The sequence below is a fragment of the Vombatus ursinus genome, unplaced genomic scaffold (genome assembly GCF_900497805.2).
Source record: "Vombatus ursinus unplaced genomic scaffold, bare-nosed wombat genome assembly UNPS02014798.1, whole genome shotgun sequence".
NCBI lineage: Eukaryota > Metazoa > Chordata > Mammalia > Diprotodontia > Vombatidae > Vombatus > Vombatus ursinus.
Window position 1 is genome coordinate 43,412,706 of NW_020954576.1, and position 17,567 is coordinate 43,430,272.

Below are 17,567 nucleotides of genomic sequence, written 5' to 3' on the forward strand. Positions count from 1 at the left end.
CAACTACTCCCCTCTCACCTTCCTCCCTGCCTCCCCAGTTGGATTGTCTTCCATATTGTTGCAACTCTTCTCCTCACCTCATATACCCTACTGAACTGTTTTTGACTTAGAGGAAAGAATTCCCAGTAACAGCCCTGGGATAATATAATATACCCTTCATGTCTGTACTATGTGGTTCAACACTTAATAACATACTGTCTTACACTGTTTTCTAAGCTTTGTGTATGTGAATCTTGTGTTCACTGCTGGTCCCTCAACTAGAATGTAAGCTCTCAGAGGGTAGGGACAATGTCTTCTGTAGCATCCTCCATAGCAACTAACATGATGCTAGGCAAATAGTAAATAATTATTGACTGATTGCTGTGGTTTGGAGAAGAAAGAAAGGAAGTTTTACCTGAAGGTTGGAAAAAGGGGGATGGGTTAGAGATGATCTACTATTAATTTTTTAATCTGGATCATGTCAAAGCCTAACACATTTTATATGTTATCTGTTTTTGTCTCTTCTCTAATCAGGATTTTTTTTGTTTTTTTTTGTTTTTTTGTTTTTGTTTTTTGTTCTGTTTTTAGGCAATTGGGGTTAAGTGACTTGCCCAGGGTCACACAGCTAGTAAGTGTCAAGTGTTTGGTCTGAGGCTGGATTTGAACTTAGGTACTGATCAGGATTTTTTTCAATCAAAATATGGAAGGCATACTCATTAAATTTGCCTAAAGCTGGGAGGCTCAAATCAAGGTTCAAAAAGATCTCAACAGGTTAAGACATTGGTCTCAAACGAGCACCATTCCCCATTTACTAGGACAGTGCCTTCTTTGTATTTCATAGACACTAACATTTGTTTAATAAATGTCAAGTACTGTGCTTAGGTTCAAAATGTCACCTGACTGGGTCTGGAATTCTACAACTTGGATAGATAACAGTTCACAATAATGAAACTTTTTATGCTTGAATGTCTAAGAGAAATGTATTGCTATTGACTAGAAATGGGAAAAGGCAATGTGGCATAGTCGATTGACTGCTGGGCTTAACTTCAGGAAGATCTGGTTTCCAATCCTTTCTATGACACTTAATAGCTGTGTGACCCTGGGTAAATCACTCAAGCCTCAATTTCTTCATTTGTAAAATGATAACATTGCACCAGATGGCCTCTTAAAGTTCCTTCCAGCTATAAATCTAGGATCCTATTGTAAGATTGGAGAAGAAAACCTCACTCTAATGAATGTGGAGGCATAGACTCCAGGCAGCTAGATGGCTCAATGGGCCTGGAGTCAGGAAGACCTGAGTTCAAATCTGCCCTCAGACACTTGCTAACTGTGATCCTGGGTGAGTCACTTAACTTTGCTTGCCTTAATTCACTGGAGAAGGAAATGGCAAACCATTCCAGTATCTTTGCCAAGAAAACCCCATGGACATTATGGTTCATGGTGTCATGAAAGGTGGCCGTGGCTGAACAACAACATAGACCCCCAGACTTCTTCTTTGAATTAATTAAAGTTACAAATGAGTGTGAACTTAGTCCTTAATCAGTTTGGAAGAAAGGAAGGGTAAAATCAGATGATACCACACAGGAAATGTATTGGGATTAATGGGATTAATGCAAAGAATCAGACATATTCCTGGACATATGTGTATTTTAGCAGCAGATCTTAGCAGGAACATGCCAATAATAAGCCAATATAAGGACAGTTGAGGGAATTGTCCTCAGGTAGGGAACACTGAGTTTTTTCCTTTATTTTTCCACTTCCTGTAGGAAAAACATGTGAACCTTATAAAGGTCAGAACATTTACACTTGGCCTTTCCATCTTTGTAAATAACAATGTCCCCAGAGCACCAGGTGCCCCCATGGATAATTTCTATGCTGATTATTCTAAGATCTGTTTATCTAGCCCTAACATCTCTCTTAACCTCTAGACCTGCATCTCCAGCTACTTGGACATCTCAAACTGGATGGTCCAGAGACATCCTAAACTCAACATATGTAAGACTGAACTCATTATCTTTCTCCTCAAACCTTTCTTCTTTCTAAAAAGGTTTTACTATCAAGGACACCACCATCCTCCCAGTCACGGAGGCTAGCAGCCTAGGTGACATCCTTGACTCCTCATTCTCACTGCCTTTTCCCTCCCCCTCATAGCCACTTTCTTGCCAAGTCATTTCAATTTTAGCTTCTCACCATATTTCATGTACACCTCCTTCTCTTCTCTGACACTGCCATAACCCTGATTCAGGCCTTCATCACCTCATGCCTGGACTATTGAAAAAGCCTGCTGGTAGGTGTCCCTGCCTCCTCTATCCTTACTCTAGTCCATCTTCCACTAAGCTGTCAAATTAAACTTCCTGTGAAGTAAAGATCTGATGATGTCACTCCCACCCCTAACCCCCATTAAATAAACTCCAGTGGTTCCATATCACTTCTAGGATCCTCTATTTGGCATTCAAAACCCTTTACAGTGTGGCCCCCCATATACTCCTTACACCTTACTCTCCTCCATGTTGGCTGGTTGGTTGTTATCCTTCATTCTCAAAGAGGACCAAAATGACGTCACTACATTGGGGTCTGATTGTGGCTGACCAGACCAATACCAGTTTGGAAGGGTCTACCACAGATGAGGCACAAATAGTCCCCTCCATGTACTCTGTGATCCAGTGACACTGGCCTCCTCTTCAGACAAGACACTCTTATCTCCTAACATAACTTCAGGCATTTTCAGTGGTTATTGGCCCGGGCTTGAAATACTCTCTCTACCCATCTCTACTTCTTGGCTTCCCTAGCTTTCTTCAAGTCCCAGAAAAAATCTCATCTTTTATGATTTCCTTTAATAAATTTCCTTTCCTGATCTCCTTTAATGTGAGTCCTTTTCCTCTGTTGATTAGCTCCAATTTATCTTGTACATATATCTTGTTTCTACATAATGATTTGCCTGTCATCCTCCCCCATTAGACTCAGTAGGTCAATAAACATTTACTAAGCACCTACTACGTGTCAGGCACTGTGTACTAAGTGCTGGGGATACACAAATAGTCCAAAGATAGTCTCTGTGCTCAAGGAGCTTATAATCTAATGGTGGAGACAAGGAAACCAATATGTACAAACAAGTTATTTATAAGATAAATATGAAAATAATTAGGAGAGGGAAGGCACTATCAGTAAGAGGGATTGGGAAAGCCTTTCTGTAGAATATGGGCTTTTAGTTGGGACTGAAAGGAATGAGTTTCCCATGAGTGTCTTGAAAGCAAGGGCTGTCTTTTGCTTTTCTTTGTGTCTCCCACTGCTTAGGACAGTGCCTGTCACACAGTAGGCACTTAATAAATGCCTATTGTCTGGCTGACTGACTGACTAATAGCAGTGTTCACATCTTGAATGGAGAAACATGCCAAGTTGAAACCAAACGAAAAAAGGCAGTTTCTGCACAAACCCTTGATGACCAATCAGAGAGCCATACAAGGGGAAACTTAATGAGTGCTCCATCAAGGGAGAAAAGAACTTTCAGGAACCAGAATCTGTGAATTCCTCTTTGGCCATGTGTGCAATCTCTAAGCTTGAGCCCACTTTTCCAATGGAGCATATGTATAACTGTGGATAAGTGTGTCTCAAACTTTGGGGAGGGATTGTTCTTTGCAAACACTTTTCATTTTATACCTACTCAGTAAATGCTTCTTTTTAAAAGCTAATTAATTCTGTCTTAATAATTGATAATTGGTGATTAATGATAAGTACACCAGATGGAAGTTCATGAGTGGATAACATTAGAAACCCCTCAATCCCTCAGGGTCTCCCTGATAGTTCTGAGGGGAGAATTAGTTTGCCACCCTTTTAGGGAGTCAACCTGCCAGTATGAGCAGGAGTTGGGAAGTACCCGAAGAAGAAGATGTTATGCTATTATGACTTTTGTTTTAAACATGTTGAATAGTGAAAGATAAGCCTGTAAGGTAGGTTAGAGACATCATATATAGTGCCTTGAGGTCAGATATGTTCCAAAGTTATCTACAGTCTGGTTCCAAATGCCTTTCTGGGTTTGTATATCACTAGCTGTGGAGTCAGAAGACTTGGGTATTAATCTCTGAGGCTTACTACCTGCATGTTGTGGGCAAGTCTTTTAACTTCCCTGGTCCCAAGTTTGTTATCTGTAAAAGGAGAGGGTTGGACTAGAGGGCCTTTGAAATTCCTCCCAGCTCTAAATTAGCTCTATTAGAAAATTAGCTCTATTATCTTATGATGCTGAATAATAAAGCCAAGCTGGACCTGCATGTATTCTCTAAACAGTTTTTATTTTGTTGGTTACATGTCTTTTCTCATGCCATTTCCTCTGCCTGGGGAGCCCTTTGCCTGTCAAAACCCATTATTTAAAGCCTCTGTGAGATTCTACCTTTTCCATGAGACTTATAACCAGGAAGAGATAAGTGAGGCTTGGCTTGATTTAGAGGGCACCAAATCAATGCCACAGACATTGAAGTCTCTACAGCTCACACCAATGAATGCAACACAGGATGGGCAAGAATGCCAACACTATGGGCTTTGTCTCATCCACCAGGGGCTAGAGATGTCAGACATTACTCCTTCCCTTGGGATACTTTAGCTATGTGGGACCATATTTAAAATCTTCTTTCTTTCTTTCTTTTTGGCCAGGCAATGGGGTTAAATGACTTGCCCAAGGTCACACAGCTAGTAAGTGTTATGTGTTTGAGGTCATATTTGAACTCAGGTCCTCCTGAATCCAGGGCTGGTGCTCTATCCACTGCACCACCTAGCTGCCCCCTAAAATCTCCTTTTTAGTAAAACTAAGGATAATAAAAATAATCTTTTCCTCTAAAATTCTTTCTAAAATCCTTGGAAAAGTGAGTGATAGGTCAGGACAAAAAGGAAAAAAGGCCCTTCAATAACTGAATAGATCAAGTGTGATAACCAGATATTTAACAGAATACCTTGATTCTGGATATGATCATTGCCTTCCTCCACTTCTGAAGCAATGGTACTATGACCCACACAAGTCAAGGGGACATTCTCATCGTTTCCTATATATATTCTCTATTGGGATCTGTGAAAGGGACCCCATTGGTTCCTCTAGGACAGTGGTTCAGGAGATAGAGCTGTCATTGCTCAACTACTTAGAATGTTAATTCAGAACTGTGTTGTTACATATCTTGGTATACTTTCTCAGACTGCTACAAATGTTGCTTAAAATTTGGCTGGTTGGGGGGCAGAGAGTCATGTTGGAGGACATGGAGAATGCCAGTTTAGACATCTCTTTCTCCAACCTAGATATGGTTTGGGTATAGATTAATGCTAAACTAAATAAAATTGCTTCTGGCAAACTTGAACCTGAATTGTAGAGTATTAGAAATATTTATTTTTTTCTTCAATAGTTAAAATATTCTAGGTTCCTCTCACCCAAATCAAGGCTGGGAGGGGTAGTGTGATGTAGGGATAAGAATGGCAGTCAGCCTTAAAACACACACACACACACACACACACACGCATACACACACATACACACACACACAAGATGGGGATGACAACATTTGAACGTACATCTGCTCAGCTTGAGTTGGGTGGCAAATAAGCTCCTTCTCCCACTGACTGCTTCTTGGCAGAAGCTCCTGATCCTTTGCCACTGATTAAGGGTAGTCTCAACCACCCTCAGCACAGAGGGAAAGAGAGGTACTTCTGTTGTATTTTCATTTGGGAAGAGGTGTTGGTGGTGGGAGCAGGTAGGTAGAGAAGAGTTCTGGGTACTCTCTCCTCCCATACTTGCTATTCTGAACGTGCTCACCTAGCACATAGTTAAGAAGAATATTTAGTTAAGAGAAGAAACTATTCTCTTTTTCGGAGTCAAATGCTGAGAAAAAGCTTTCTTTAGTTTTTTTTTGCTTTCCTTTCTCACCTCCCCCTCACTTCTCATACCCTTACAATCTGGCTTCTGATGTCACTGCTCGACTGAAACAGAATTCTCCAAGGTCAACAAGTACCTCTAAATCACTAACTCCTACAGCCTTTTCCCAGGCTTCATCCTTGTTAAGTTTCTCTGTGGTTTTTGACACAATTGATTACTCCTGGATACTCTCTTCCCTCTCAACTTTCATGCCACTGATCTCTCATGCTTCTCCTTCTACCTGTCTGACCTCTCTATTTTACTCTTTCTCAGTCTGTTTTGCTGGATCATCATTCATGCTGACCAATGAGGGTCTCCTGAAGCTCTGTCCTGGGCCCTCATCTCTTTGCTCTCTACACTCTTTCCCCATAATCTCAACGGCTTTCATGGGTTCAACAATCATATCTATGAAGAAAACTTCCAAATCTACATGGAGAGCCTTGATCTCTCCCCTGAGCCCCAATCTCACATTTCCAACAGCCGGTCACCTAGTGTTTCCATAAGTATCTTAAACTCATTACGTCCAAAGCAGAGCTAATCATCTTCCCTCTGAAACCTTCCTGTCCTCTAAACTTCTTAATTCTGTTGGGAGCATTTCCTTCTTTCCAGTGACCCAGATTCACAACCTCTGAGTCTCCCTCTATTCTTTCCTCTTCCTTATTTGATATATCCCATCCTGTTGCCAAGTCTTTCTTTCTCTACCTTCACAATATCTCTTCCACTCATTCTTTTCTCTCTATGCACACAGCCATTTCTCTAGCTTATTCTGACCCTATAACTTCTGATCTGAATGGTAGTAGCCTCCTAATTGGACTCTTGGTCCCTCCTTTCTCCAATCCATCCTCCACAGAGCTGCCAAAATCATTTTCCTAAAGCACAAGTCTAACCACATCACTCCTCTACTAAGAACTTCTTATAGCTCCCTGTTACCTCTGGGATAGTGTAAACACAATAGCTTGACATTTAGAGCCCTCTCTATCCTATGTCTAGACAGATTGTTTTCCCCTTATATCATTCCCCTTCTCTCTGTCTACTTACTTGTACCAAAACTTAGAACAGCATGAGCTGTAGCATGCTGAAGATTCATTTCCTCCTCATCTCTGCCTTTTAGAATCTCTAGTTGTCTTTGAAGGCAGCTAGGTGGTCAGCAGATAGATACTGAGCCTGGAGTCAGGAAGACCTGAGCTCAAATCTGACCGCAGATACTAGCTGTGTGACCCTGTTTGTCTCAGTTTCCTCATCTGTAAAATGAGCTGGAGAAGGAAATGACAAACCACTACAGTATATTTGCCAAGAAAACCCCAAATGGGGTCACGAAGAGTCAGACACAACTGAAATGACTGACCAACAGCTGCCTTTGAGGCTCAGATTGGCATATTCTATAGGAAGCCTTTCCTGATCTTAGTTGTCAGTGTTCTTTCCTTCCTCAAATCACATACATACAAATAACATGTTATATTGCCCCAAGCAAAAGGTCCTTGATGGCAGAGGCAGTTTTAAATTTTGTTCATGGAACCCCAGTGTCAAGCACAGTGTCTTAGATATAGTAACAGCTTGACAAACACCTATTGGATGGAACTGGAAGTTATTAGATGATCTCCAGATGTGTGCTATTCAGTCCTAGCTCCTCAAATTAGTGTCTGGGTGTCTCTGTATCTTCCTATAAATCGAAATGAGAGGACCTTCCTTACCTCTTGCCCTAGACACAAAATCTCTCCTTATAGATCAGTCCTTCAAGAAACCTTCCCTGATTCTCTCTATTAAAAGACATTTAATGACTCAGAGTCAGCATTTATTCTGTACTCACAAAGTGTTAAGTACCATGTTAAGTGCTGGGAATACGAAGCAAAGAAGAAAGACAAGACTTGTCCCCAGGGAGCTTATATTCAAATGGAGGAAGACACCAGATAAAAGAAAGCTAAAAATAAGAGTGAAGGGAAATATCAACAAGGGGGGTAGGGAGGAGAAAGAAATCTGGATAACAGTAACTTGAGAGGTTATGAGGAGCTAAACCCTGGTGGTTAGAGTGGGTATGGAAAGAAGATGGAAAGAAGCTAAAGCTCTGGGTTATTTTTCAGCATGGAATGCAGGCAGTTTTCCTTTGAGACTTAATATAGCCAGATTACTGTCCAACTTATATCAATGCCTGATAGGTTTCCTCATGGAGAAATCCTTCTCTAGAATTTGCTTCTAAAACCTCTTGTCCCTAAAACCTTTTGCCACAGTTTAAGTCAGTTTCCTAGAGAATGAAGATCCTATTAGAAGTTTCAGCAGGGGAGAAAAGGCACTTGCAGGTTGACTATCTTTCCTTAAAATCCATAGTCCCTTTTGGGTTCCTCCTCCAATCATTTCTCTCTTTCTTGATTACTTTCATCTGGAAGCAATCTCTCCCTTTTCTGTGTTCCCTTAAATCTTTGTGGTAAGTGTTTTAGAAGGCACTATGGCATAGTAGACTGGTCTTGGAGATAAGAAGATGTGGTTTCAAATCCTGCCACTTAGCTAGCTGTGTGACTCTATCCAAGTCACTTAACCTCTTTGTACCTTAGTTTTTTCATCAGTAAATTGTGGGGGTTGAATGATCCTAATGAAATATTGATGAAACATGCTACCCGTCTCTTGACAGAGAAGGGATGGATTTTAGGGTGCAGAATGAGACTTTTTTTTGGACATCATCAATTTAGGAATTTGTTTTGCTGGAATATGCATATTTGTTACAAGGGTTTTTCTTTTCTCCTCCCCCCCCTTTTTTTTAGCAGGGGAGGTAATGGAAAGAAGTGAAAGTAGGTTTTAGTAATTGAAAAAAAATAATTTAAATAAAAAATTAAGAAATAAGAGATTTGAATTTGATGGTCCCCCAGGTCCCTTATAGCTTTAAATCTATGATTCTAAGAAGTATATTCTGCCTCTATTACAGTTATGTGTATTTAGGTCTTATCCACTTTACTGGATTATAATGTTCTCTAAGCAGAACCTCAAGAGAACAAGTCCAGGTATGTGGGTTTAGGGGCTTTCCCCCTCACTCTTTAGAAGACCAAGACCAAGGGTGTGCATTTTATTAGCAAGACGATCTCAATTATTCTATCTGCCACAGTGCCTAGTACTCATGTCCTGCCTTTGATAGAGACTTAATAAATGCTGGGGGAATGGAAATATCTCAGACTTTGTGCTTGTTGAGGGAGTTTGATTTGATATTAAGGGACATGATAAGGAGACTGTGTGCCCATGCCTCCTGTTGTTTAATTAGAGCCCCCACCTATAGCATAGGTTCCATGAATTAGCCTTCGGCTGTGCCATGTGTTCCATGGGTGAGCTCTGGCCTGACAAAGATACAATGAGTTCTAGCCTGGAAAATGCATTTCTTTTTACTCTTTTTTTATCCCAAATGCTTAGCACATTGCCCAGCACAAAGTAGGTGCTTAATAAATGATTATGCATTGATTGTTTGATTCTTACTATGATCCAAATCAGAAGAAGGGAAACTGAGACAGGGGACAAAAATTAATAGGCAGTCTCAAAGAAGTTGCAAGGTGCTCCTCATTTTTATCTCTCAGTTTACTTATACTGAAATGCAGTTGGGAAGGAAAAGGCCAAGCTTTCTCCTGAATAATGTGAGGTGGATAACTTTTCTCCTCTATTTATTAGTTCCTAAGATTTACAGCTAGAAGTCCAACCCCTTCATTTTCTAGATGGAGAAAGTCAGGGAAGAGATGAAGTGACATGTCCCAGGTCACATGCTGTAGGTAGTAAATAGTAGAGTCAGGATTTGAATTCAGGTCCTATGACTTTAAATCCACTGCATTTTTCTTATACCACTCTGATACGGAACCTCTCATCCATTTAAAAAGGACTATGAACCCTCAGGAAAGTTGATAGTGTGATATTAGTCTTGTTTATATAGAATAAGACTAGCCTTATGGAATTGAATAAGGAGTTTCCTCCTAGAAAAGATCCATTCTCCACCCCCAAACCTAGAAGAGTTCATAAAGGTACGAGATTTCCAAGTACTAGAACAGGCATGATTTGGCCTTCAGGAAGTTACTTTCTTCCCACCCCCCCTTACATGTCCCAAATCCCAGTATCCTTCATAGGATCCTACAACCCATCCCCCCACCCCCAGCCACTCACACAAGCAAATGCCACCAAATATTATAAAAATTATTTTATTTCAAAATGTAAAATAGTGATAATTGTAATAATATTAATGATAATATAAAAGCATGTCCCCACTCTTTCTCCAGGGTGCAGAGTGTTCCATGCACTCAGATACCACAAAGGTATATTTAGGGTTATTAGGACAGATCAGCCCTCTCTACTGCTGCACAGCAGCAAAACCTACACTCCAGACATTTATGCAGAACCCCTGGTGCTTTTAGTCTTAGCCACAGTCTAGTCCTAGATTCCTTTCTCAGAAATCAGAAGCTTTGAAGGTCGAGTACAGAACCACCTGTGCTGTTGTCAGCTGGAACTCTCTGCCTCTCAGTGGCCTGTTCTCCTATTCTTGGGGCAGCTTGCTTCTCCCTGGTCTGCACACTGCTTCTAGGAGGCGTGTTGGCGATGGGAGAGGCTCCGACCTCCCAGGGCTTCTTGTTGTTTGCTTTTCTCCAGCAGTGCTTCCCTTCTCCTGGACTCCTGGAGCCTGGCGGCTTGCACTGCCGCCATGGCTGCCTCGTCTTCCTGAAGCCTTCTGTTGGCACAGAAGGGACTGCATACTGTCTCCACCAGGCCAATCATGACTCCGACAAAGGCCAGCACACTGCCCAGCACATATAACTTCATCATCTTCCCATTTGGCTTCTGGGCCATCATTTCCTTGGCCAAGGGGATCAGCTCCTGGACAGTTTCCATTTTTGGCCTTTAAGATAAGGGGGTAACCTGCAAAGGCACAAAAGTAGGGAAAGGGGGAACCCTTAGCAGCTTCAAATGGTAGGAAGGGTATAGGAAGTAGAGGGAGATAAACTGGGGAAAGGACTCCATTTGGGTTTCCATTTCCTTAGTACCCAGGTTGTTAGAACTGGAGGGTACTTTAGAAATCATCAAAATTGGTGGGAATTTCAGGCACCACTAAATCCAACGCTATCATTTTACAGATGGGAAAACACACTCAGAGAGGCCAAGTGACTAGTCTATAGTCATGCAGCTGGAACACAACTCAGGTCTGCTAACACCTGCTTCAATGCTCTTTTCATTACATCATGAGCTCCTCTGGTAAAGGAGTGTAACCAACTTCTACGTTCAGAAGTCCAACCAAACACCCTTCTTTTCCTGGCTGCCCCTACTTCTAGCCTGTTCGAACAACGCTGCTCCCCACTCTATGCCCAGCTCCCTCCAGCCCTACTGGCACCTAGGGACATCTGAATGCTAGGGCTCTCTCTCTTCCCACGTGCCAAGAAGGGAGCCCTCTTACCTGACGTGGGTACGAGGAGATGACAGCGGCAAATAAGCTGTGGTCAGTGGGGTAGTATGTTGGGCCAGTGGTGGAATGGCCTCTCCCTCTCGGCAGTTGCAGCTCTTCCAGATGAAGACTCTGCAGCTGGTGCGGAGGCTAGAGCCGACAGGCTTTTTATTCCTTCTCGCAGCCCCACCCCCTCTTGGGGCAAGTTCTCTTAGGGCAGGGGAGAGGGGGCGGGGAACGGGGGACAGAGGAGAAGTTCAGGAAGCTAGAGTGTGAGAGTCTGTGTGTGCGTGTTGGTTGGTTGGGAGGTCACTCAGGGGAGGCGTCCACGCGCCGTGCACATCCAGGTTGTGTGAGCTGGGGGTGTCCAGGGAGTAGGGGTCCGAGGACAGCTAGGAGGGCTGCAAAAAGAGGGCAGGCAGGCTTCCAGCCCCTGGGGTCCGGCACCTGACTCCCGAGGTGGAGAGCTGGTTAGGCTTTTTGCACGTACACAGAATATTACGATAATGACTTTATTTCACGTTTTTTACGGTGAGCAGCCTTCCTCTCCCACTTTTGCCATCAGCGATTCAGGTGGGACCTTAATAAAGGGCAGTGGGGAGCTTGCTGACCCACCAGCATTTTCCAGTCTCCACTTGTTCGGTTTCAGTTACATCACCTTTTCAAGAGTTTATATGGAAGGCGAGAGAAGGCAGAGGGAATGGGCAACAGAGATGAGTTTTTAGTAAGAAGTTCCCTGGGCAGTAACCAGGAGGAAAAGTGTGTAAGGGCTGGCGTGGATATATACTTATGTTTTTTATATATATATATATGTATATATATATATACACGTATATATGTATATATGTATATATATGTATATATATGTATGTACATACTTTATTTATATATACTTATTTTTTTTTTTTACCGTTACCGTGTGCACATTTGACACGTCTATACTTTCCTGCCCAACATTCTCAGAACAACCCGAGTTCAAATCCTGGTCCTGTTACCACCTATGACACTTTGGGCAATCATTTCATGTCTCTGAGCTTCAATAACTGTACAGTGAGGGGGTTGGAGTGAATGATAACTAATATTCCTCTTGAATGATAAATTTATAATGATTCCATATGGGGGAGGGCAGGGATGGAGTTGGGAGGAGGAAGAGGAGGAGGGAGGACTAGCTTTTTGATGAAGATTAGACTATCACTTTGTAGTGACCTGTTCATGGTTTGGTAAGCGACATTCTGCAACTCGAGCAAAGGGGATCAATCTATTTTGGGCAGTAGCGGGGAGTAAAGGGGAGGAAAAGAGGGCGGGGGAGATGAGCTGGCCAGAAAATTGCAAAGGTCAGTGATGCAATCTTGCAACAGACTGACAGTCATCATTGTGAGCACTGAGAGCAAGGGCAGGGGGCAAATGTTTCTGGGATCAAAGATTTTAGTCATCCGAAATTTTAACAGGAACTTCTCCTTGTGACTTAAAATGGTTGGTCAGACAATTCAGTTCTTTAAAAATCCACTTTGCTTTAGTTGTCTGGAGATATTGGGTTAAGAGATCAAATGACAACATATGTAAAACACTTTGCAAACCACCTTAAATTGCTATATAAATGCTATTATTAATATTATTCATCGATAATCAATAAACATTTAAGTGCCTACTATGTGCCAGATACTGTGCTAAGAGTGGAGAATACAAAAAGAAGCAAAAGACAATCCCTGCCCTCAAGGAGCATACGATCACTTGAGTTATTATTATTATTATTATTATTATTATTATTATTATTATTATTATTGTTATAGTTTTAGGGGAGGGACCAATTATTTGGAGAGTTGACTCAATTCTCTACTTTGGCTGTATAGAATGGAAATAATTAGTTGACATCAGCAAGAATTAATTAAGCATTTTTCACATGCATATATATACAGGGCATATGCAGGATGTGCACCTTAATGTTTCAAAAAGTTTGTGCTTTGTGTTTCATTTCTTGTGGTTATATTTAAATAAAGTTTAAAAAATTTAAATTTAGTTAAGTTTCAGTTTATTTAGTTTGATGAGTAAAAGTAATGCAGTATATTAGTATTCACATGGCAGTAGTGTCAAATTCAAATAGAAACGTATCCCTGCAGGCTGCTTATTGAATTGTTTAGTCATTTCAGTCATGTTCCACTCTTTGTGACCCCATTTGGGGTTTTATTGTCAAACATACAGGAGTGGTTTACCATTCCTTCTCCAGCTCATTTTCCAGATGAGGAAACTGAGGCAAGCAGGGTTAAGTGACTTGTCCAGGTTCACACAATAAGTGTCTGAGGCCAGATTTGGACTCAGGAAATGAGTCTTCCTTTCTCCAGGTCCAGCCTTCTATCCACTGAGCCACCTAACTGCCACACATAAACTTAGAAAACCACAAATTAACATTTTCTATGTTTTATTGTATTTTTATTTATTTAAAAAAAAACTCCCTAATTACATTTTAATCTGATTTGGGCCCAAAGTGGGTTTGACACTTCTATCCTATATAGACTGCATAAACATCCACCTTAAAAAATGAAATTTGTTGGGTGTATCCTCTAATGATATGTATTGCTCTTACCTATGGCATCTATTATGTGCCAGGCACTGTGCTGGGCATTGGGGAGACAAAGATAAAAGTGAAACAGATTTTTTTCAGACAGTGACTAGTGATCAAATGGGTAGTATTTCCAGTTTTTCCACTCTTCTTCTCCCTCATCATCAAAGAGATATATGACCTTGAGAACTCAAAAATAATATTTGTGTTTTACCAAAGTAAAGATCAAAAGTCTGGGCACTGATTGATTAGTCTGGATCAATAGATTTAAAACAATGTGGGGAAGTGGACTATGTATCTGGAGATTTGGATATGTGTTCAGACTGCTAGTAATTTGGCACATAACCTCAGACAAGGTTTCTTTCTGGGCCTCAGTTTCCCCATCTGTAAAATGAGAGATTTAGAGTAGATGATTTCTAAGGCCCTTTTCACATCTAACATTTTGTAATTTTATGGTTTACAGACAAGAATATGACTTCTTCCTCCATTTCTCAGTATGTACCCAGAATCTTCTCTCATTGCTGAGTTAATCTAGTCCACACTAGCACTACAAAATTTCCCCAACTATGTCATCTGTATGGACTTCCTTTTCGTCACCTGCTTGCAAAGAAGCAGGAAAAGTGGGGTCATCTGCACTTCTGCTTTCCTCTGTCCTGTTACGTCATAGAATCTCAGTGCTTCATATCACGCAATTTTACTTCCCACCATACACAATATGACTTGGCCATAAAGTCCCACCAACAGAGTTGACTGTGAAAGAACCAAGTTTGTGTGGAAACTCTGGCGATTGTGTGATTGTGGCCATTAGACCTTTTTTTCAGCAGTTTTAGGTGATGTTAGTGGGACTTTGGGATGGTGTAGGAAGGCAGAAAGGGGTGGAGGTAGATGATAAAAAAAACCAGTTACATACCTTTGCACACACCAATGTTCCTTATTCATGGAGTGCCCTGCTCACTTACTCAATTTGATTAAATTAAACAGGCTTAAAGTATCTATTGTATCAGTAATTAATAGACATTTATTAAGCATGTAATGGGGCAACTAACTAGGTGGTGCAGTGGATAGAGAATCTGAACTGGAGACAGAAAGATCTGAGTTCAAATCTGGCCTCAGACACTTGCTAGCTGTGTGACTCTGGGCAATTTATTTAACCTCTGTCTGCCTCAGTTTCCTCAATTGTGTATCGGAGATAATAATAGCAACAATGTCCCAGGGTTGTTGTGAGGATCAAATGAGATAATAATTGTAAAGCACTTAAACATAGTGCCTGGCACATAGTAAACATTATATAAATGTTAGCTATTATTATTATTATTAATTAAAAACCACATTGATGTCTTTTGGTTTTTTTACATCAGTTGTTTCTGAAAATTCCTCTTCCCCTCCCCCATTGAACTACATTTCATAGCAAAGAAAGACAATTAAACAAAAATGCCTGATTCAGCAGCTGCTTCTGAACAACTCCTTGCTCTAGAAGACCCTTCTCTGCTGAGAGGAGGCATAGGCTTCATTGTCCATTCTTTAGAAGCCTTACAGGTTTTTCAGTTGCTTGGGGTTCATCCTTTTTTATTGATCTCTTAATTTACATGGTTGTATTCATGCATATTGCTTTTCTACTTCTGTTTATTTCTGCATAAGTTCTTAAAAATCTTCTCATGTTTCTCTAAATTGCCCATCTGATCATATATCATTGGCACAATAATATTCCATTACATTCTTTTAACCACCTTTTGTTCGTCCAATCCCTAATTGATGGATTCCCACCTTGCTTCCATTTCTTTGCTCTCACAAAAAAAGTATTGCTATCAACATTTTGGGGACAGTTAGGGGGAACAGTGGATAGAGTGCTTGACCTGGAGTCAGGAAGAGTCATCTTCCCGGGTTCAAATCTGGCCTCAGACAACTTACTAGCTGTGTGACCCTGGGCAAATCATTTAATCCTGTTTGTTCGGTTTCCTCATCTATAAAAAAAATGAAGTGGAGAAGGAAATGGCAGACCACTCCAGCATCTTTGCCAAGAAAAACCCAGATGGGGTCATGAGGAATCAGACACAACTAAAAAAATAACAACAATAAATGAATATTTTTGTATATTTTGTGTATCTTTTTTCTTTGTTGGTTATATGCTTAGTAAGGAGATCACTGGGCCAAAGGGTAGAAAAAGTTAGTAATATTCCTTGCATAATTCCAAACTGCTATGCAGAATGGTTGGAATAACTAACAGCTCTACCAGTTAGCATAAGGTATATCAGCATTTTTCCAGTGGTGCCATATGGCATTAAGTCGTGGACCTTTGCTACTTAAAGAATTAAGGGTGCTGAAATACATGGCATTATATAATAGTGAAGAATTGAAGAGGAGAAGTGGAAATCATTAGAGAGATAAATGTCCAGAAAAGGAGATTGAAAAGTTGCATAGTGAGAGGGAGGGATAATCATAGACAGCTACCGTGCTCCGCTGGAATCCATGCAAGGACAAGCGATCTACCAGAAGGCCTCTGAGATGTTGGGTGGGTCACTTGTGGAGAATTTTGGGGAGAATATAAACAATAGCTGAACAGGAAGGAAAGTTGGAAATGGATGGTGATCTGTATCTTAAATTGGATTATAGATTTAGAACTTGAATGGAGCCTCAAAGTTATTTATTCCAATACTCCCATTTTACACATGAAGAAACTGAGGCCCACAGAGGTTAAATGAGTTTTACAAAGTGACAAGGGCAGGAAGTAACAAAAGTAGGATTTGAACCCTGTCCATCTGATTCCAAATCTAGTATCAATTCCACTACACCATGTTAACCACTTGTGGGAGGACTTACTTCAATGAGATTATGGATCTACCAGCATCTGTCTGCTAGGGACAATGATCTTTGGACTAGGAAATACAGAACAAAATTGGTTAATAGGAAGTTGAAATACAAGGTAAGTAAAGAGATGACAAGGGGCATATTGCTGCCTTTGGTGAGTTCAAGTCACCAGACTTGGACAAAAGACCTCCTAGCATGGATAATTAATTTATGAGTCACTGCCTGTGATCTCTGAATTACTTCCAATAGCTGGAGAAGTACCACCAAACTGGAAAAGGGCAACTGTTTATCCAACATTATTATCTTCTTTATAAGCTTATGAGCTTGACTTAATAATAAAAATCATGGCAATAGCTGACACATATTTAAGGTTTACAAAGTGTTTTACATACATTATCTCTTTTGTTCTCTATGATAACTTTGAAGTGGGTACCATAGGATTTCAGTTACAAAATTCTAGAAAGAATTCTTACAAGTGTTGCTTTATGATAATTTAGAAAGAAAAGTGAGGATCAGTAAGAGCCAAGATGGAGTTGTGGGATACATGTATTTACAATCTTTTAAATGAGATCCAGATCAGATTTGGGTCATTTTAAAAAATAAACCAGTCATACCAGACTAACCGTATTTCTCTGCTTGACAACCTTACTGGACTGGTTGATCCAGGGAATTGTAAACATAGTAAACCTGGAATTCAACTAAGTCTCTCAGGATCTCTTTGTGAATTAATCCACTCAATTTTGTGAGTCTACTCAGGGGCTGAGCTGTCTTGATTGGAAAATGAGTGATGATAAACTCACCTAACCCAGGATATACACTCTCCTCAAACCATGCTACATATCACTTCATCCCAGACATTTTGCCATCTACCCTGCCTCGTTGTGAACATCCTGGTTCATCCCCTTAGTAATTAAAACAAAATACTACAGTCGCTTCTGGGAAGGGTT

At 40.8% G+C, this 17,567-nt stretch overlaps 1 protein-coding gene across 1 annotated transcript; it reads right to left on the bottom strand.

The window, feature by feature from the left end:
- Window positions 1–10,010: 10,010 nt before the first annotated feature.
- Window positions 10,011–11,404, bottom strand: G0S2 (G0/G1 switch 2). Its single transcript, XM_027871561.1, has 2 exons — window positions 11,271–11,404; window positions 10,011–10,738 (listed from the first exon to the last, which is right to left on the bottom strand). The coding sequence occupies exon 2, from the start codon at window positions 10,709–10,711 to the stop codon at window positions 10,403–10,405; it is 309 nt and encodes a 102-aa protein (XP_027727362.1). The 5' UTR covers window positions 10,712–10,738; window positions 11,271–11,404; the 3' UTR covers window positions 10,011–10,402.
- Between the last annotated feature and the right edge of the window lie 6,163 nt (window positions 11,405–17,567).

Bases quoted from the DNA above. Each gene is read 5' to 3' on its own strand.
- G0S2 (XM_027871561.1), bottom strand. From the start codon at position 10,711: ATGGAAACTGTCCAGGAGCTGATCCCCTTGGCCAAGGAAATGATGGCC.